General features: G+C 53.4%; 1 protein-coding gene across 8 annotated transcripts in view; it reads right to left on the reverse strand.

Moving 5' to 3' along the window:
* Window positions 1-3,509: 3,509 nt before the first annotated feature.
* The window catches only part of SLC4A4 (solute carrier family 4 member 4), a 215,976-nt gene continuing 197,899 nt past the window's right edge, over window positions 3,510-21,586 (reverse strand). For 4 of the 8 annotated variants that reach the window (XM_075750848.1, XM_075750852.1, XM_075750854.1 and 1 more), the window contains 6 exons: window positions 17,783-17,851; window positions 15,961-16,134; window positions 13,494-13,655; window positions 9,816-9,912; window positions 7,918-8,018; window positions 3,510-6,916 (listed from right to left, as the gene is read on the reverse strand). In XM_075750848.1, the coding sequence (XP_075606963.1) occupies window positions 7,954-8,018; window positions 9,816-9,912; window positions 13,494-13,655; window positions 15,961-16,134; window positions 17,783-17,851 (567 nt within the window). In that variant the 3' untranslated portion in view covers window positions 3,510-6,916; window positions 7,918-7,953. The remainder of the gene's footprint in view (window positions 6,917-7,917; window positions 8,019-9,815; window positions 9,913-13,493; window positions 13,656-15,960; window positions 16,135-17,782; window positions 17,852-21,586) is intronic. The other 4 variants (XM_075750850.1, XM_075750855.1, XM_075750856.1 and 1 more) reach the window with 1 other exon arrangement.

The following is a 21,586-nucleotide window of genomic DNA, read 5'->3' on the forward strand; positions in this document are numbered from 1 at the left end:
TGGTGCAAGACGTGTGGCAGGGTGAGATAAACACCCTCACTGTGCATCAGCACCCAGCCGCAGAAGACGCGCTCGCAGCACAGGGCAGTCACCGCTGACCTGGGACCGGGCGCTGTCGCCCCGCGGCAGCAAACGCAGAGACGCCAGTTCCCCCCGCCCGCCGCCGCGTTACCTCGGGCATTTATTTTCCAAAATAACCAACAGTTGTTGTTTTATCCTCTTCCGTCAGGGCGAGACCCCCACACCTCGCTCGTGTAGTCGGCATCGCCTCAAATTCTCTCACCTCCCGCGGCAGCTCCACGCGCGCGTGGACGCGTCTCTGCTCCAGCAGCGCTGGGCAGCGGCCAGGGTCACCGCCGCGCACCCGGGTCCCGGCCGGACAGACGGCTCTGTCCCCCCGCTCCCCCAAAACACTTCATTCCCCGTCAGGCACGAGGTGTTTGTTAGCCGCCAGCCTGGGCTTTCGCTCCCTTCCAGCGTCACGTTTGCGTCCGTCACGCTCCGGGTGCGCACGGTAAGGGCGAACAACTACAGCGGCCTTCCGGGCTTCCGAGAAAAATTGGAGAAATACAATGGAGTGAGCCAAGAACATCTCCTCTGCTGCACGCCTGTTTCTAGGAAATGTGCTGATAGTTATTAAAAAAAAAAAAAGCAAATAAACCAGCAGTGCTTATTAGCATTGCAGCTTTCCGGGCGAGCAGCGCGCGTTGCGATGCCCCAAGGGTATTTCCTAACGCCGAAAGCCCGAGCACGCTGGAGAGAGCAGAAAGCCAAGCCCGGGCTCTCTGCGGAGCAACGGCATCGCTCACCCCTCCGCTCCCAGAGCGCAAAACTTTTGGCAGGGGCTTTCCTTTGGGATCGGGCAGCGCTGGCTGCTGGGGCGTCCCCTCCTCGGGGTACCAGGGGCTCCCAGGCCCGACGGCAGGGAGGGACGCGCTCAGTAGCTGGCCGCTCCTCCCCGGCCTGCCGCGACCCACCGGCGCGTGCTGTGTTTTGCCTCTAACAGCCCGTGAGCAAGCGCTGCCCAGCTGGGCAGGGGGCTCGGCGCAGCCACGGGGCGTTGAGCTCCCAAGCGCGCGTTCGCTCGGGCTCAGCTTTAGTTAGCTATGGGAAAGCCCGATTTTACTGAGTCTTCCTCCCCACCCGTTAAGCCAGCAAGCGATCGCGCCGAGCCATTAACGAGATCGCATCCCTTAGTAAGGATTCCGTTTTAGCCACGGCCGCTTCCCCGCGCGGCTCCCGGGACCTTCCCCAGGCCCCCAGCCCCCCCCTCCCGCCCGCACCACGGACGCGTCCCCGCGGCTTTGCGCCAGCGCGTCGTGCCGCGCGCCGTGCCGCACCAGCAGCGGAGAAATCGGACGGGAAATGCCCCCCAGCCCCTACCCTGCCTGGGGACAACGAAACCTTTGCTGGCAGCACCCCGCACAGCGCCGGGGGGGGGCTCCCATCGCTGCTTTTGTGGGGATCTTGTAGGGGGGAAACCCCCAATCTCCCCAAAAATACCAACCGTTGTTTAAAAAATACCCAAACAAACCCAACACAACAATTTTTTTATTAAACCAGTGGAGTTCTGAGGAAGCCCGGGCTGGCGGGTACAGCAGCACGGCCGCTCTCCGCTGATGCCCCCCCCCGGCCAGGAGCACCCCGAGGGGTTCCCTCCCGTCCAGCCCTCCGCCAGCCCGGGCAGGAGCCGCTTTCCTCCGCTACCCTGCAGCGCGGTGGGGCCTGCGCTTTGGCTTTTCTTTTAATTTCATTTACCAGGTCTCCTTCCTCTCACCTTCGGCACAAAGCATGGTCGCCTCCTGCGTTTTTATCTGAGCAGCTCTCTAACCCGCTTCCAAAGATTTGAAAGAAGCAGAAAAGTTCCTGGTTTACTGAAAAAACACGTTCTTGTTGCTCAGAGCAACAAGGCCTGGCCGGTCTCTCTGTTCATCACCCAAAGATCGGGGTGCCCCGCAAACCCCTGGCCACCTCCAGCACCTTCCTGCCAGGCGGCTGCAACGCCGGAGACGGAGCGTGCCACGAGGTTGGAGCAGGGAACGTAACGAGGATCCGCTAAAATCACCAAACCCCAACCGCAACGCCTCCGCCAGGCAGACACCGTTCCCTCCCGCAGCCGTCGGTGACGCTAACCGCGCGGCTGGCCCGGCAGTCACTAAGCGTCACAGGCGCAGTGGCAGGAACGGCACCGCACGTTTCCAAGAAGAGAGAGCGCGGCTGCGAAGGGGAAAGCACGACCGGAACGGCTCGAGGCACTAAAAACCGGCGGCGCTGAGTAAACCGGGTCCCACCGTTCGCCTTGCCGCTGCTCGCAGCCCACCCAGCAAGTGAAATAAGCTCATACCTCCTTTCGTTTTTCTTCTGTCCTGCATACAGCGCTTTCCTCGGAGGAGCAGCAAGCGGTTTCCTCTCGGCGTGACCCCCAAACCCCGCCGGGACGGGCTCAGCAGAGGCTCCTGCCCAGCAGAGAGGAGTTAACCAGCAGTTTAGGAGGGAGGGGACCGGCCGCAGGTGCTGCTCCTGTGCCCACCTCAGCCCAGGGCTTCCAGCACCTGCAAGCACTAAGTCACTTATTTCCCCGGGGAATAACGCTGGTACCCTGGTGCAGAAATGGCTGCCCAAAAACTCGGGGAGCCCCCAAGTGCCCCGGAGCAGCCCCGGGGCGGGCGCAGCCCGGCTCCCTGCACGGCCCCGCGGGCACCAGGCTCTCGGGGCAGCCCCCGACCGTGGGCGCCGACGGAGGCTCGCCCCTTTCCCACCAGGGCCCACCCAGCGAGTACCCGAGGGGTTCTCTAGGGGGTTTCACCGTTTTCCAGCGCGGCTCTTTGACAGCGGCGGCCGCCTCCAGCCCTCACCAGAAGCCGTCCTGGTACCGGCACGGCGGCGGGCGAGCATCCCTCCCCGTTACGCTGAAGCGTGTGAAACGGGGTGCTGGCAGGTCGGCCCCACGCCTGCCGTGGGGAAGGAGGGCAAGCCCGGGGAGGGGCAGCAGGAGGGACCCTCAGCCCAGCCCAAGCCCCCGGCCCCAGGCTCCCCGGATGTGGGGTGCGAGGGGCCACAGCCCCGACACCAGACCCCCAACCCGCTCTAATGCCAGGTTCCACTCCGGGTCCCGCGGCACCGAGCCCCTCGAGGGCCTTCTCTGCGCCCCGGACGGATCTTCGGTGGGGTGGCTGAGGGTGCCCTCGCCCCAACACCGGCATCTCGGGGAGCCCCCAGGAAGGAACGGGCTGAAAAAGTTCTATTTCCCTCCCCGAAAAGCTTCAATACATTATCCAAGAGAGAGCATTTCTGGCATTAGAACTCCCTTTCACAGCCGTACGTCCTCAACGCCTTCCCGGGTTGGTAAGAGACTTTCTCTACGTTCTCACGTGTATTTGTGGGACCTTTCCTCAGCATCCCCTCCCTCCGGAGAGCCGCCGAGCAGCTTTCCTCGGAAACGGCGATCACGACAACAGCGGTCTCGGTTCCATCAAACAAGACAAACGAAGAACGCCACGCGCACTCTCCAGTAAATGCATAAAGTTACTTTATTTTCAGTATACATTTAATTTTGAAAAATATAAATGCTAAAATATCTCATCATCTTCATCTTTTGATTCCATAAAAGTCACAATAGAAAGCTTCATAAAACTGTAAAATACTATAATGTTATAAGGAATTTCGTGGTTTATATTACTGGAAAAAAAAATCATTTTAATACATTGAAATGTTTTCTGCTTTTTTTCCTTTTTTGTTCCACCATCTTGATCCACTTCATTTTCTACTAAGTTTTTATTCTTTCCTCCAAAGCAAATACAGACTTACGAGAATTAAAAACACCACCAAAAGTATCTGAAAGTGCGTGTTGATTCAAAAAACACCCACCCCACCCCCAAAAATAAAATAAAACCACCAAGATATCTCGTCCCCGATGACAGCCGTGCGTGGGCTTACGGCGGCAGACGCCCCCGGGGCCGGGACAAAGCTGGCTGCGGCGGGGGGGCTCGCGGGGCTCCCACCACCCGCGGGGACCTTGGCCGCTGCCCGGGTCAGCCCGCACGCCTCCGCGCTCTCGGCCGCTCTCGTTGTGCCGGGTTTGGGTTTTAAAAGGCAAAACCAAGCGAGGAGCCCCCCCTGCGCTGGCGGCAGGCACCAGGAACGGAAACATTTCCAGCTCCTGGCCCCGGAGTTGGGTGTTTCTCATGGAAAGCTACAGAAATCTTTGTCCCGTCCCTTCAGCAACGCTACCCTCTGCACACCACCTCCCTCGGGTTAAAATAAAAATTTAAAGAACAAAAAAAAAAAAGAGAGAGAAAGCTCCAGATCAGCAGTCAATACATTTCAAGTACATTTAACGCGGTAGACGGTGGAAGACCTCACTGTCGAGGAGACACGTCACCAGGGGCCGGCCGACGCGAAGCTGCGCGTGGGCTGTGCGCGCGGGCGCGGGGTCCTGCCGCGGAGCCCACCGGGAGCAGGAACGCCGCTTCCCTCTCTTCGTCCGGGTTCATCTTCCCTCCTCAGCTACTGGGATTCCTACAAACCAAAGGTCTGAGCAGGCACAGGCAGCTCCCCCGTGCTCCGCAGGCGACGCTCGAGGCTGTCCCTCCCTGGGGAGCCAGGGACCGGTGCTCACGGCGGGATGGAAGCGGGTGGCTGAAGCCGGCACTGCGCTTCCCGGGTCGTCTGTCCTCCAGCTAGCGGGCCCCGGCAGCGGAGGAGAGCACCGAGCCGCCCCTTTTCTGGCCGTTTCCGACATCTCCCCAGCCCTTCCGCAGCGGGTTGGGGCTGGCTTCCCGGGATGCCGATCCCAGACTCAACACACGTTTCACGGAAGCCGAAACCGAGACCCCTCGAGAAGGAGGCGGGGAGCGCACGGAGGCGTGCGCACGCGCGTGTGCCACGTAGGCGCCTCTGCAGCCCCGCCGTCCCTGCAGCAACGGCCGGCGGCGGCAGCTCAAGCGCCAACCACCGCGGTCCCGATGGACTCGCCCTTGAAGGAAGCGCTGCGGGGAAGGCAAGGCGGCCAGCTGCTGCTACAGCACGTCGGGGGAAGAAACCAACAGCCCTATTCTGCGCCGCTCGTCGCGCATACGGCTACTGCGAGTAAGATGCTAAAATTTGGCATAAAGGTCTCAGCACCATCATGAAATTCTCTTTACTTAACCAACACGGACTTTGGTTTCGTGAGGACAAAAGCGCAGGAACGTGTCTGTCCTCTGGGGAGGGATTTTTTTCCATTGGGGAATTAGCTCTCACAGCTGGGCTTTTTTTTCTTCTTTTTCTTCTTTTTTGATGAAGCCTTTAGTGCATTACACGTAATCCCCGCCTTCATCAAAGAAACTTCCGAAATGCGTGCTTACGTGCGCACACCAGTACCTGCGCGCACGTGCTACGGAGAGAAGATCACCTCCCCCAGGGTGGTATTTGCTCGTTCGGTTTAAAACCAGAAGCCTGGGCGTGCCCATGCCTGGCCTGCTTCCTATCGACGCAGCACGGATGGACGGGTGGAGGAGCCAGCGGTCAAGATTTCGGGTGAATTCTGCAGATGAGGGAAAACGGATGCGGGGTGCGGATGCTGGTGAGCCTGGCGAATACGAGCGTGGGTTTGAGCATCCCAGTAGGCGTCTTCGGCTTCCTCCTCCGTTGCGCCGTCATCGTGCCTGAACTGCACACGGGGTCTTGCTCACGCGCACGCACGCGCGCACCGATGTTTCCAAAGAAATAGTTCCAACAATACCGCGTAGGAAACCAACAGCATGAGTACAATCAGCATCCGTCCGCTGACGTCGGTAGCCGGCCAGTGTTTCGCTTACCACCGTTACGTTTAAGACTCTTCCCAGATCACAAGAGATTTAAGTTACATCCCGTCTCCTTCATAGTAAAGTTAGATTACTTATAAAATAAAAATAAAAATTAACATGACCCTAAGCGAAACAGACGTTTCGGAGTAGAAGGTGTTAATCAAACTGATCCAGCGCTATGCCATGTCCTGGAGATTGCGGTGTGGTGTCGTGGTTTTGTTTTTTGTAAAAATCACATTATATATGGTACATTACATTTTTTACAGAAAGCCTGGCATCTAGAAATAAGAGGTAGAACTACTCATAACTATATGTTTCCTGCTGCAGGAAAAATTCATTTTTCTTTACAGTAATTAAAAAAAGGTTAAAAAAATTGACAAAAAAAAGTCGTAGGTTAGGCCCCCATAATTTAAACAAAATAATCTAGGAAAATAACACTCTTCAATGTACCTGACGGATTAAGTCCATTAAAGTGTTTCTTTAAAAAAAAATTGCATAGGAAAGGGACATTTCAACACACGTGCTACAACGATGGCAACGGTTTGTCTGTGCTGGGAGCGAAGTACCTTTTCCTTTTCCTTCCTGCGTTACCTACGAGTAGAGGCTTTAAGAGCAAATTAGTATCAGCAGCACTTGCCAGCATCTTCGAGCAGCGTAAGCAAGACAGCGAATTCGCCTGGAGGCCAGTTTTGTTCTGCCGGAGGACAAACGGACAAACCAACCAACCCTGATTCACAACTACGGCAACGGCAGCGCCCCTGACATCGCCCACCGGTGCGACGTGGTATCCTCAACGCTTCTGCCCCCTGCTCGCCAACGAGGGACACGCGTGCACGTCGGAGCGACAGAGAAGGCAAAACGAGTCTTGGTCAGCGCGGGGAAAATCGGGTGAGGAGGGATGGGAGGAGATGTGGCGGGGCAGCGCGGGATGTCTCATTTACTTATGCGGGTGGGGAGCAGAGAGCCTTTTAATATTTGGCTAGTGACAAAACAAATTCCATAAAAGATTTAACAGACAGACAAATTACAAAGTAGTTTCTGTTCCCTTGCTCCTCCAGAAATAACCATTGTCTTCAGGCTCAAGTTCTACTCTAATTTGAGGCACAACTTTAACTGGAGTTCGTGGAGGGCTGCGAAGAGAGAGAAAGAGAAGGTGAGAGCGGGGGCTACCTCCAGCCTTCGCAGCCCGCCCAACGCCGTCCGCCGCGCTCAGGACTTCTGCTAGCAAATCCCGAACAAAATTAACCACCGGCACTTTACAGACACAGCAGAGGGGCAACTGGCGTAAACTGGGAAAACTGGGGGTCCTGGGACTTTCCGGACAGCCAACAGACAGCGTCCCACCTGGAAGCGGAACAACCGCTGGACTCCCAGTCGCGGCTCCTTGCATCGGCTCGTGCAACGCCGCTTTCGGGAACCGGCAGCGTAGAGGTGCCCAGGGAACGTACAGCTCGCCCTAAGCTAAGGCCCGTACACCACGTAAGAGAATTTCGATGAGGTACTCTGACCACTGCCCCAAGTGTCCAGCGCTTGTGCCTCACACCGAGCTGTGCAACACCCGCAAACCCCACAGCACCTGGGTCTAGAGCCAACCCCTGGCGCGGGGAGGCCCAGGGTGGCCCCGCGGGGCCGAGCCGTGGCTGAGCTCTGAGAAATTGTTACCTAACTCTTCCTTGCTGCAGTCTGAGGTTATTATTGACTCTATTTTCCAGCGCAGACATGGGAAAATGGATTACTTCCTCTTTGCAGCATCCTGTTACATGGCTGAAGGAAAGCATAACAGCAATTTTCTCTCACTGTCTCTCTCTTGGTTTTTTTAAAGGCTAAACAAATCCAACTAATGTCATTTTTCCCCTGTGGATGGGTTTTCTAGACTCCTCCCAGTTGCTCCACGTCCTTCTCCTGGTTTAGACCCCAAAGCAGCCACGGGCAGGGCAGCAGGGTTCTGACCAAGGCTGGCGCAGCCCTCGCGCGTCCCGCAGCCGTGTCACCCATTGGCTTGGGACATAGGGAACTTTCTCCAAGTGCTTCCTAAGAGCTTCCTACAGGGGGACAGAAACTTTGGGTATACGGAGGGGTAGCCCGGATGCTTCCGAGGAATGATTACACGGTGCGGTTTTTGGGTGCTTACCTTGGCATGGCGTGTGACCGAAGGAAAGGAATTGTCTCAGCACGACGTATGGCGTTCAAGGAATGTTGGGGCTTTCTCTCCTGCCGGGGAGGGAAGAGAGCCTTGTTGGTCAGTGCCTGCAGCGCTGGGGGCTTCTCACGCCCAGCCCCAGTTTCTCCAGTACGCTCTCATCTGCCTGGCAGTGCTTTTTTACCGCTGCCTGCCTGCCTGCCGGGTGCACGTCACACCTTGTCAATAAACCCACCCCGTTTCTCTCTCTCTCTCTCCTCCCAGACAAAAACCCTTTAACTGCCAACACGACCCAAAGACTCATTTCCCAAAAGTTTCACCACCTGGAGACTTACCTTTTATCTACACCTAGTATTAGCAGGATTATTAGTAATATGCTTTGAATTGCAGAGCACAGTTATATTCTACAGCAATGCCACGCTGTTGATGGATTCCAGCTACTTTTTCTAGTCCAAAGGCCTGATTATTTTTTTTTTTTAATTTTCTTTGTTTCTAATTAAACCCCAGCAAATCAAGTACTGGCTCCGAAAAATGTACAAATATGCAAACCCACTGCTGCTCGGCTCATGGGTGCTTTACCCCGTGTTGTCTCAAAGGGCGTTCCAACAAACAGGTTTGCCGCAGAATTAACTTTTCCTTAACTACTTCAGCCTTAGAGGTGTTGAAAACACTGCCTCAGAAAATGGATCATAAAATCCTCCGTAACAACGCTTAGGATGCACCAGGGCATTTTCACAGAAAAACGAGGAGGATCCGTTTGGTCGTCCGAGGCAGATTTCGCTCCTTTTCCTTATCGGCAAACCCCTGAGAATATCTGCATCGCCAGGAAACAGTCTCTTTCTCTTTGCCTTTGCTCTCTAATGCCAACCTCCAAGTGCTCCTGTATCGAAAACCCACAGGGCACCGATCAGGATTGCTAAGTGCCACCACAAGGCAAGCGACTTTGGGACCAGCTCTGGAACTCAAATGATAGTTTAAGGATCTCAAGATCTGCGGGTTTCGGTCCTACTCCTAGAAATCTTAGCAGCAGCATCGCAGCGGTACTGATCTGTTACTACCACTTGTATTTCTCCCCTCCCGGCTCACGACAAACCAGCATATTTATCTCCACGTGGCACCCACTGCTCGCAGTGTTTTAAAAAGTCAGCGCCAAGGCAGAAAAGCTACGGTCAGTTGTTATTCCCGATTCCTCACTTAAAAGACCGTAACATGAAAAGTGGAAGTGACTGAAAATGAAGATCATAATAATCAGTTATGGATATTAATTTAAGAAATCAAAAAGAAACAGAATAGCGCAAAAGCAAGTCACCTAAGAAGGGAAATACGTTAATGGGCAAGTGATCACTGCCTTGTCAGTTTAATGCGCAATGCGGATCAATGACACGCTTAATTACTCTTTTAAGCGCTGATTTTTGCAACTGCTTGGCACCTAAGGAAACAAACAGTAACGGGACAGCGATGCAGTTTAGACATGCTGCAAATCCAGAACACTAGGCTCAGACGGGAAAAAAATAATAAAAAAATCGAACGGTCAGCAGCGTTAAGAGAAAACAGGAAAGGTCAGAAAAGAGAGGAGCAGAGAGGGGGAACGGCCACGAGACCTGGTGGTAGCTGGAGAAAAGCGCTTAAGCTGCAGGCACCAGAAGGAACAACATCAAGTTTGTAACGAGCAAAGAAAAAGGCTCACAAACCCCAAACCTGTCATAAATCAGAAGCCTGGAAATTAAAATTAAAAAAAAAAAAAAAAAAAAACCAAACCAAAAAACAAGAAGTACTTCTCAAGTAATAGGAAAGCTTGTGTTTTTTTTAAAAAAAATCACTCTAAACATCTCTATTTTTGTACTGCAAGGCAGAGTCAAGCAGGCATGCAAGAGGTTAGTTCTACTCACTGTCGGCAGGTTTGCTATCACTTAGGAAAGGTTCCTGCTCCATGATGTCCATTGGTATTTTAATACTTGGGACTTTTTCTGAGTAGGGGCAGTCAGACTGTGAAAGAAACGTGTAAAAGGTCTTAGAATATTTTCACTGCTCGCTCTCTTATCATCTCCCACAAATTAAAATTAGCCTTCATACGGTTTCTGTAGGAATGAGGAAAAGAAGAAAAAAAATTAAAAAAACATCATCCAGCTCAGTTGCCTGCTGGGTTCCACTGGTTCCCCACCGCACCCCACTTTCCCTCTTCCTTCGCGCTACGGAAGCGAAACAGATGGAAAGAACCATCTCGTGCAACCGTCGCCTTCCCCCTTCCCCACCTCACCAGCTCCTTCGCCACCAGCTTCCCATTCAGCCTGGCGTTGGCTGCGGGAAACACGGATGGAGAACGCGTTCGTAGGCAGAACGAGCAGGGCGCTGCCTTCTGAGACAGCTCATCAGAGTGCTCATCGTCTCCTGCTGGGATTTCCAAAAAACCCCTTTTTTCTCCCCAATTGCTCTACGAGGACGAGGGCCAGACGCGCTATGGCAGAGGTTCCTCGAGCCGGACTGTCTCAGCACCTCCCGTACGTCAGTCGAGCCGAACCCGCTCTCGGTTACCCCTCTCGTTAGAGTAACGCAGCTCACGGCGGCCAGGGCGCCCGTGAGGAGGCAGCTCCCTGCTCCCAGCCAGCCGCGGCACAGCAAACCGGCCGACGAGAGGCGCAGAGACCAGCTCTGCTCGGGGGGCCCCCGTTCGGGTACCCGCGGGGTTCGTACCCCACCCGCCTCAACAACCCACCTGCTTCTGCTCAGGGCAAGCTACTTGGAATTCGTTTGCTTTTTTTAAAAGGAAAGCACCTTCTCCTAACCAAGGAAAGGCTGGGACGGCACAAGCTGGCGGAACTTGGTTAACACATCTTTGTTCCCAGACACGGCACCGAGCGCCAGGCTGGGGCGGAGCGGGGGAGACCTTCACGTCAGGGCAGGAAAACATTACAGAGAATCGCTCTCCCGGCATTTTATTTTTAAAATGATTTCTAACATTGGCACCCAGTGCGGCACTTCGTACTCCAATAGCAAAATATTTCCTCAGGAGTATTTTTACGAGGCTGAGGCGTAAGCATAGCTCAAGTAAAGATGATTCCGCAGAAAAGCGCCGAGGCACTCAAGCCGTCCCAAAACGTCCGTCCCTGTGGGGCCGTGCTGTAAGCAGAGTGTCAGAGCCGGGTAACCTCTCCAGCGTCTCGCCGTTTCAGTGCTAATAAATAAATATGAGAGGTCTGGGGCCCCGCAAGGCTGACGCTCAGGGTCTGCTTTAAACTTCACCATCTAAAAGGAACAGAGAGACGGAGAAAGTATCTGCAGTTGGCAAACATGCCCCAAAGGGGAGATTCTGACTCTGAAACTATATATATTAGCTCAAAGTTGGTTTGTTGTTTTTTTTTTTAAAATTCTCTGGGCTTTTTTGGATCATGCATGTTTTGACATAAAATTGGTGAGAAAGCCAAGGCGCTTGAGGTTTCATTAGGCAAACACGGCAATCGGTTGCACTAATTCCCGCTTTGTAAAGACAAGCTGGAAGAAAAAATGGTGAGATTACTGAGAATCTTTCTTTGCCGCACGTTTGCCACTGCCCGATTGCTAGCAAACCGCACTGAGAACTTGAGGTGCGTCCTAACCAGCGCTGACAGCGGTCTCGCTGGCGCCGGGTTTCGCCGTACTCGCTCATCCAACCCCACCCGCGTTAGCAACGCCCAGCACTTCTCGCCGCCCAACTCCAGTTGCCGTACTGCCCGCCAAACCCCCAGTACTAACGGTGCGGAGGCACGTTTCTGGAAGGGAAAGCGTGAAAATAATCACACCGATAATGCCAAGTGCTTTACGATCGCAGAAGCTGGTAAAGGCAAGTGCTGAAAAAAAAAAACCCAAGACGAGTTAAGAACCAACATTTTGCATAAACTCTCTTACCCAACAGATTAAATACTGTACCTGAAATTCATTAACAGCCTGAGAAGAGAGGAGATAGCTTAAAACATCGCGGAGAGGCAGGAGCCACGGCCCAGGATACGACGCTGCTGGATTCGAATGGGGCAGGAGGAGGGGACGGAGTCAAACCTTCGCTGACCATTCGCTAGGCACGGAGTAGGGCGCCTTCTCTCATTTCGGCGCGTACAAAGCTATCTGCTGAAGGAAACCCTCGGCCTCGCAGGAGCCGGAGGAATGACGGGAAAGGGGAGCGTGCTGCCTGGAGCGAGCGCCAGTCCTGCCAGCTGGGATGCAGCTTGGTTGTTGGACAAGGCGTGGATCCGGGCACCTCCTGCACCCTCACCTACCAAACGCCTCGTGCTGTCCCCGGCAGCGCGCACGCGCTGCTTCAGACAGCGTATACTCCTTATAGCAAGGCCCTGGCACGTTCTCTCATCGGACTGGCCTGACTGCCGCCTCTGACGCGGACCCGCCGCGGTGCTCTGCAGCTCTCACGTTAAGGAGGCGGGTTCTCGCTCGCTCTCCACCAGGACCGAGGTTGCCTTCTCTGTCCTCCCGACCTTGAGCAAGATCTAGGAAAAGGCCAGCTGACTTCTCCCGCTGCCTGCCTCCTGCCAGAGCGCGACCCCTTCTCGTTTGTTCCTCCTGACGCGTTAAAAATGGGATTTTTTTTTTCTGGCTTCAGGCATACCTCTGCCTGTATGGTGGGAAAAGCCCTTCTTCAGCAACTCTGGTTCCCACGATTACGTGAGCAGAACGAGTCCTCTCCGCGTGGCCCGGAATCGTTAAAGCCTAGCTCCCTTTTCACGATGCAGAAGGCAATGCTGGCCAAGGCAGCCAGCTCCCCTCCCAGACCAAGCGCCGCACAACCAGCGGGTTCAGCGCTGCAGGACACATTGATGGCACTGGAGTTCACGCTAGACCTGGGCAGGAGAACGTTCGAAGGCACGAGGACTACGTTTCCTCTTCTCATATATACAGTAAAAAATAAACCAGTCTAAGGCACATGGATCTGGTCTGGTCAGGTCGCCGCCCCTAGCAATGACATAAGCAGCTACATCTCGCTATTTGAGGCCACGCTGCAACCTGAGGTAGGACCAAAGAGCGTACCGCAGAAGGGCACCTACGCTTTGAAAATATTTAGGTCATGGTATTATCAACAGAAAGCAGTCTTTCCCGCAACATGACAAGTCACATCTTTTTGTGCTTTTAAAGAGAGCAATTAAAAAAATATCCAAAAAGAAAACCAGAATATATTCAGAAGTAACAGAGCTGCTGGCGAAAGCCATCGTCCTTCTAAAAGGTAAAAGACAATGACGGGGGAGAAAGGCGGAGGAGGGAAAGATGAGCAAGGCAGGGTGACAAAAGGCATTCTAGTAAAGGGCACGACATCTCGGCAGGTATCTAGTGCTCTTGTGGAAAGTGTGATTTCATTCCTGGCAACCCAAGTGCCACCTACCGCAGGCTGGTGACGCCTGCCAAAGGGAAGGCAATGGAGAGAAGAAGTTTTGTCTGGGGCCGGTTTGCTGCTGCAGCAAAAGACTGAGCTGGTCGGCTTCGAAAGAGGCTGGGAAAGCCCCAGCCCCAGAGCTGGGGGGGGCGTGGACCGTCCCCTGGGATCAGCTAGCTAGAAATGAGTAATTTGACAAGGGCAGAAAGCTCCTTACGTCATCATTGTCACTGTCCACGCTGCCCTTCTTTTTCTTCTTCTTCTTCTCGTCCTCTTTCTTCTTCTTGTCCTTTTCTGGAATGACGTCGTCAAGAAAGCTTAAGTCATGCTGGGAGAAGAGGTAGTCCATGGCTTTTCTGACTGCTACGAGGGCCAGGATCTGCAAAGGCAGAGAGGGACTTCTCAGTCACATTTTACCTTTCACTGGGAACGCTCTGGGCATTCCTCTTGACACTGCTTCTTCATCCCACACACACTGTAATCCTGGTTGTAAACGAGCACGCGGGGAGCAAGGTGACCACCTGGGACATCGCTATCAACTTGAACGTCTGAGCTGTGACTGCTTCACGTCAGAATAAACAGGAGCGACGTACAAAAAGAGCACGTCATCACTTCATACACCCGTAGAGACAGAGGTCCTCTTTAACATCCAACTGACACGCATTGAGCAAAACTATAGAGACAAGAAATGAGTATTTTCGTTTATTTTTTGGATTTAGCCTACCTATGCAGGTTCACAAGGGCAGCCTGAGTAATTGTCTTTACTTTTTTCTCACCGCTTCCCCAGACGTAAGAACTCTTTAGAAGAGGGCCAAACTGTGCCCTCAGAGTTTGCAGAATAAAGTTTACCAGGATTGTGGCTGCACAAAACTGGAGGAAAAGCTTCTTCTGTGCAAGACTGCAAACAAAAGCACTGGGGGGAAAAAAAAAAGGGACATGTCTGAAATAATAGGAGTTTACAGCGACGGTGGGTTTACCACGACCACCAGAAGCCTACCAAGGTCACACGCACGCTGTGCCAAAGGACCACCGACAGAGCGAAAGCTCGACTTGGCCGTTAAAAAATATAACCTATTCCTGACAACCGAAGACTGCCTTTAAGATGAAGAATTTGTTCCGAGCAATGATGATCAACGGCACAAACAACTCCTAGGAAAGGATCTCAAGCTTTGCCTTGCGTAACTTAAGACACGATTACAGAAGTGAGAAACTACTCAGAGGGGGGAAAGATGCCATGTAGACACCCGGGATTATCCCATTACCAATTACTTTCGTATTAAAAGTGCTTTTACTTCAAATAAAGAGAGGTTTGGCTGTCGGCCGGATCTTCACAAATTGGAAGTTCATAGTCTTTTTGTTCACGGGTGCAAGTAACGGCGTTTTTGTTATCAGATCCAGCTACAACTAAGCCAGGACTGTACGTTCACTGCGTTTGCACCGTTATACCAAACTTCAGCAGGCTCAGAGTTCCCTCAGCTTCTCTATCGGGGGCAAAGAGGAGGAGCGTCCGGATCTCAGAGTCAGCTTTCAGCAGCCGTGAAAATGCACTGGAACAGCGTGTCAGCGGGAACTGCCGACTTTTAACGCCTTTATATATGAGCGGGTGTCCCAGCACGAACATGTGGAGGATATTTTTTTTTTACTTGAATAACCTTTTCTCTTCTAATTTCACCAGCATCAGAGAACAAACACTTCTCCTTGTTTTGTTTTCCACTTTCCCTCCTTCTCTCCCTTAAATAAGCACTGCAGGTCACAACTACACCCACAACTGAAATTCTACTTGTCCGTAAACCTGAAACGGGGTGACACTGGGACCAAATTGCTCAAGGGAGTTTCGTAAAGCTTTGACCTGAGGCAAAGTATACGTATCAACTCCCCTTAACACTCGTTTGGTTTTCATTTGGTCTAAGCACCTAATTGTGGCTGTAGCTCTAGTAATAATCTAAAGGCACAGAAACCCATCTCGCTACTCCCCTTCCTTGATGTAGAAATACTCCACCTGACTGACTGCACGGCGTGTATTTAAGAAACAGTTCTTCTGTGTGATCAACATTTTATCTCTCAACATCCAGAGTAAGTTTGAACAGGACTTTGACGTGCATTATTAGAAGGAGGACACGCGTCCTGCAAACGTACGTATATCATCCTCCTGTGCGAACGCATGAATCGACATTATTGTCTTTTTACTCAAGCTCAAGGGAAAAGACAGTGCTTGTTTTGCTCTCGATTTAGCTAATCCTTCCCCTCTGTTCGGCACACCTCTTCGCAGTGAGCCTCGTTCTTGGTTTTGTCGATTTGTGCTATTTAAAAGCGAGGGAGACATTTTCTGTACGGTAATTAGTGTGGGCTAAAAAAGGAAAACTCCGCACCTCTCATTCGTTCGTGCAGCTCAAGGAGAAAACACGGCACATCTAACCTTGGCAGCCAGGAACGGTCAAGCTAACTACACCTTTCTGGAGAAAAATTAACTTTCCAGGCTTGTTTTCCTCCAGAGGGTTTATGGAAAGGCGGCGACGGCAACACTGACCCCGTGCAGTCGTACATCAGCGCTGCGCACGGAGGCAGAGCCCCGAGCTGGGGATTTGACAGGGATGGGCTGGATTTGTCCGTTTACGGGAGGGTACGGCCGCGCGGGGAAGGGCGCGGGCTGCGACAGGAGGGATGTGAAGGAGAGGGTCGCCTACCATGACGGGGAATATGATAGCAGCCACGGTCGACTTGAGGATCCAGAGGAGGGCCAGGCACACCACCTGCAGGAAGGTGAACAGATGGACCCTGCGCAGCGGGACGTGGCGCAGGTAGATAAAGTCAGGCTGGTGTTTTAGAGGCATCAAGAGCAGCTTCAGACGATCCATGAACTGGAAAGGAAAAGAAACGAGCATTTAAACGCAACCCAGGATACGCAGAAAAAGAGATACAAAAGCGTTATTCCGCTATGAAGTGTGACCTTGAATCAACTTGCTTTCCCTCCGTAAAAGAAACCCAGCAGAAAACCCAGCACAGCCCCTCTATCCTGACTGACTTGTGCTTAACGTGTGGTGGGCGAGACACGCCAGTTCAGTTGTCTCAGGTGAAGGTCCCAGCTCTACTCTGTATTTGGGAACTGAAGAGAGGCGCAGGAGCGAAGCGCCTCTCAAGGCAAGGCTCGGGGTGCCTTTGTTTTAAGGAGCAGGATGATCTGGTCTAAGCCCAGAACAGAGGCGACGGCGGAAATGGCTCCGCTGGCGTGAAAAGAACGGGCTCGATCTGCTGCGGCTGGGCACACAGGGCGTTTTCTCTCGAAAGGAGCACTTCGTTACCCAAAAAGCAGAGAAAATGAGATGAATGCCAAAACTACGGTCGGCATCAAACTCTGGGTCGCTTCTGCCGCCCTCCCCTGCCCCGCTCCTGCCACGGAATGACATTCAGCATTTAAAAACAATGCTTTCCACCCCCCCCCCAAATAAACTGGGAGCAGAGGTGAGCAGAGGTGAGGGCAGACATCACGTCACCAGAGAACAGAAGGGCAGCTGACCGAAGAGCGAGGCAGACGGGCAGCTTTTCCGGCAGCGTCCCTTGCCCCGTGCTGGACCGGATGGACTTGGAGTTCAACCAAAAATCGGGATTTCTCATCAAGTGAAAAACATCCTTGATCAGGGGCAAACGAGCTGCCCTGTCCCCCGACCACCTGGGCCAGGCACCAGGGGAAATCCCCTCCGGGAGAGCCAGCCCCAGGGCGACCAGTACAATCCCCTCGTTGTCCCCTGCCCGAACGCGGGCTTGCTGCCCGCTGCTCAGACCAGACGGGTCTCACACGAGGGAATGAAAGCCCGGGCCATTTTTAAGAACACCCAAGGAAATTCTCATGGTGCTCACAGAACAGGCAGTCCTTTCCCGTTAGAGCACAACCAGGCGCGAAAAAGAAAGGCCGCAATTAACAGGGTGCCAGAAAGCAACAAAACCCACTTCCAGCTTCTGAGGGCCGATTACAGACGCTGCGCTGTGAGAAAGGCTCCTTACGTAATATTTCCTCAACGACAAAGAGAAGGGCTTGGCTTCCCCTCCCCGGCAAACAGCAATGTTCCCGCTCGTTAAGGCTGCGGAATAACCCCGCCGCCATACATCACCTTCCCTTGTTTTCCTCTGGCCTGCGACAGACGTCCCGGCAGAGGACCCCAACCGCGGGGCCTCTGGAAGCGTACGCTACGCTCGGCACCGCCGAGGTCTTCCCAAAAGACCCCTGGGTCTTCCCAAAGCTCCCACCGTCGCTCACAGGGACCAGACTCGGCCGCCCTCCCGCTTGGGCCCATCGCTCCCCTCTGGTGTGACCCTCAGGACGGCCAGCCAGCCTGCGGCAACGTCTGGCAGCACTGCCGCCCTCCCCGGCTCGCTTGGGAAGGGAAGGGAAAGGAGGCCATGAAGGAGGAGGGGAAGGCCGGAGGGTGCCGAAAGAAACCCCGCGCCGGTTCATGACTGCCGTCTCATGGAGAAGGCTCGGCAGGGAGCCCGGTCGTCGGAGGGACTCACCTGCACGCCGTTGAGGGAAGCGACACCCATGTAGAGGAAGACACCGTAGAGCACCGGCATGGGAATGAACTGCAGGGAAAGAGCAGGAGAAACTGAGTGAACAACCCCCTCGGACACAACGCACCCTTAACACGTGGCGGGATGTAATTCCTGGTCTGTCAGCGACTCAAATGGCACCTATGAGCAGACAATGCGGAGTAATAAAGCGAGCAACCCTTCTGCTGTGCTTTGAGAGGTGCGAGAACGTTTGTGGGATCACTGGAGGGCTGAGGAGCAGGGCAGGGGCTGCAGGAGCCCTGGGCTCTCCGCTTCACCGCGACTTGGACGTCCCTCCAAGGACCCAAGGGAATGAAGCCGGCCAGCGCCAGTCAGTCAGCAAATTAAAGGGGACATGGGGTAAACATGTTCCAGTAAGCTTCAAACTGCGATTCACCTCTTGGCTTCTGGTGAGACTAGAAGGAAAAGGTAGAGAAGAAGAAAAGGTGGCGTGAGGCTGTGGTCTGTCCGGCTCAGTAAGCCGTGGAAATCCATCCAGACAGGCTCTTGAGTCCCACTGCAGCGATGACAGTCATGCCAACGAAATCTCCGACCGCTCCAATCTTTCACTCATGTTAATCCATAACTATTCACAAATACGGGACCGGGAGTTACTTTCTTCACTGCCAGGATCCGTCCCTTTCAAACATCAGTTTCTGCTCCCCCAGGCGCTAAGCGCTGCCCGTTCCTCCATCACCGGTCCTGATGTCAGGGACATCTTCCTTCAGAAGCGAGGAAGGCGCAGGGTAACCACGAGTATCTGTCCCTCTGACCTCAAGCACAAAGCCTTCCTCGCCGGCGAAAGCCACGGCACGGCTGCCAAGAGGCAGAACCGCTCCTCGGCCCCGCGATGGAACGGCGCGCAGCCAGCCTGGCGTGACGGGAACGGGAATGCTCGGGCAGAAACCGCACGCAGGACCTGAACATCGGCCTCTGGGCGACTGACTTGAACCTAGACGGACGGAAAGAGCTCCGCCGCCGAAGGAAAGCCTTCGTGCAGTGACGGGCGGCTGCCACTGAACGGCAGCCGCAGCACGGCTGAGGCTCCCGCGCAACCTGCGGCCGGCACTGCTGCTGCAGGAACCTTTGTCTTCCAGCCTCTGCAGGCAACTCGCTACAGAGGCAAAGACGGCAGTTACCCAGCGTTTCGTCGTATTCTTGACCGCTCATTTAGCCTTCCGTTTGATTTATTTGCTTCCTTGAGCGAGCTCTGTTGATATTTCAGATTAAAAGCCAAATGTTTTTTCCACAGCCCGGCTTCAACGGTCTGCCATCGCCGTCGCGGGGAGGGCCGGGGAGCCAGCGTGTGTGTCCATGGCTGTGGCTGTCCGAGGGATTCACATCCAAAGGGATTAGACGATACAAAATAACACCTCCTCCGACAAACAGGGCAGGAGGCTTTGGGAGTTTAGCTTTCTAGTTCATTTACATTGCTCTCTTTCTTTCCCCTTCTATTTCTTTCTTTTTTTAATTAAAAAAAAAAAAGAAAAGAAAAAGAAAAATGCCCAAATATTATTTCACGATTCCACGATAATTAATCCTGTAAATCATCCCTAGGTGAAACTTCAGTACATTATCCTGCAGAGTGGTGAGCGGCGCTTTCATTTTGGAAGACTTTCTTTTGGCAAAGTAGTCACTAACGATGGGGTTGCTGGCTTAGGCGCTCCGAGCAAACCTGCTGCTAGCCAACAGAATTAAAAATGTATTTAGAGGAAAGTGCCTGTCATTCTCCTAGCAGGGCCGAGCACGTTTTGTGGAGATCTGCCATAACTGAGCAGAAACGTCAGTGACGTTGACAACCAGCACAAACACCGCAAAACCCACAAAAAACAAAGATGAGATTATCCTGTGGATCGCCCGTTTTATTGAATTTGGGATCCTCAGGGTTCGATTTGCCGCTGCCGTGAGAAGACTCAATGTTCTGCAATGCATTTAGCAAAGCGGCTCTCCCGAGCGGGAGACCCTGCCACCGGAGTTTGTGAAAGGTCCTGAAACGCTGCCAGGTGCTGCGTGCCGGCACGTGGGCGAGGAGCGTGCCGGTTTATCCTCAGGCGTCCTCCCGCCAGGATCCTCCCCGTACGCGTTCTTAGGGGAAGCACTGGCAAATAATTAATGAATGAAGCAATGACAGGGGAAATAATAGACCCCAGTGGAATAGAGGAAGGGAGATCTTGCAGGGAAAGGTCACATCAACTAGCAAACAGAATGATGACAATCATCAGGCATTAAATTAAGGGCACGGAAATGCCTGCTTGTGCAGAGGAGGAAACCGTTACCAAGACACAAAGATGTGCTAGTTGTAAACACAACCTTAGGAATCAGGAATAGGCACCCGCTGACCTCGCAAAGCCACTGTCGCCACTTCACACACAGGCAGCATCGTTGCCCTCTGCCTGCTCCTCCCCTTCGGCTCACGTCTAACCGTGCCTCACAGCCCCCGTGGCTTCCAACCTCCTCGTGACCAAAAACTCATTTGCCTCCTCCAGAAACGCTTCTCCAGACACCCATCTGCTCCGTCACGGAGTTAGGGCGCGTGGTGCCACTGCTTCAGTACGTACGTTAGTGTTCCGACATCTTCTGCTGGTACCACTGGTCAACGGATCCGCGGAGATGGACTTCTGCAGCTGACATCTCCTGCTGTACTTGCACTTGGCATCACTGAAATCATCGTCCCCGGAGAAGGCAGCATCCTCCACAAGACACGGGTAAGCAGGTTCCCCAGTTTCGTTCTACGATCTGATGATCCGCTAAGGATGTGTTTCTCTGTGGCTACGTGCCAACAACTTTCAGGTCTTGGGAAAAAAGCTACCTACCTAGATTAAATGGTACATCAGCACCACATCTGTCCAGAGCCTGGGCTAATCTCACAAGAAAAAAAAAAAAAAATCAAGAGATTAAGAAATAAATAACATTTGGTCACACTGCTTCCTCCAGAAACAGGTTTTCCATACTGCTGAGCTGGGCATCGCTTCTGAGCGACAAGGGATGTGCTATTTTAGGAGGATCCAGCCTAAAAGAGTCAAAACTTGATTGCTGTGCTGGCTGTTTAAAAAGAAAAAGCCAGGCAAGCTGCAGGAGCCTCGCGCTGCTGAGGTGCGCTCCTCGGCAGCTGCACCGGGCAGGGTACAGCTCCGCCACGGCAGTGGCAACGCTCCCCAAGAGTTCTGGCCAAAGCTGTACCCATGGACTCGCACCATCAGCTGTAGGCTCTGCTCGCTGCCACCAGCTCTGCGCGTTCTCTCCCATCAAAACCCCCTCCTCCTCTCCGTGGGCCATGCACACAGCCTGTGAGTAAGCACCGAAGGAAGATTTTCTTCGGGTACGCGTGTTAAGGCGTGCGCACGCTGAAATCAATCCAAACGTGCTTTTAAAGCTACATGTTCGTCTGTTCACCTGTGTCTTCTGCACAGCAGCTCTACTGCGTTGCCAACCATCCTTCCATCGTGCCACCAGAAGGCTCTCAAGCTTTATCCGCAAAACACAGGCCCAGCAGAAGTGTAAGAGTGCAAAATAAAAGGAAACTTAACTTTATACAAACGTGGAAGGAAAATCTTAAAATGAAAAAGAATCACAGCCCCCCAGAGCACCAGCCCCAAACTTTGTCACTATCTAGCACACTACAACGATGTTATTTTCTCCTTCCAAAAGGAAGGCTTTTAAGCTTCCAGAAAATTGTAAAACTGCATCAGTAATTGTCGCTAATCTCCTTTTCCACGCTTCGGCGATGAGCGTAAAACCAGCCCGACAGTTGCTGTGGCCCTGCTTCGG

This window comes from Balearica regulorum, chromosome 4 (genome assembly GCF_011004875.1).
Source record: "Balearica regulorum gibbericeps isolate bBalReg1 chromosome 4, bBalReg1.pri, whole genome shotgun sequence".
NCBI classification, from domain to species: Eukaryota; Metazoa; Chordata; class Aves; order Gruiformes; family Gruidae; genus Balearica; species Balearica regulorum.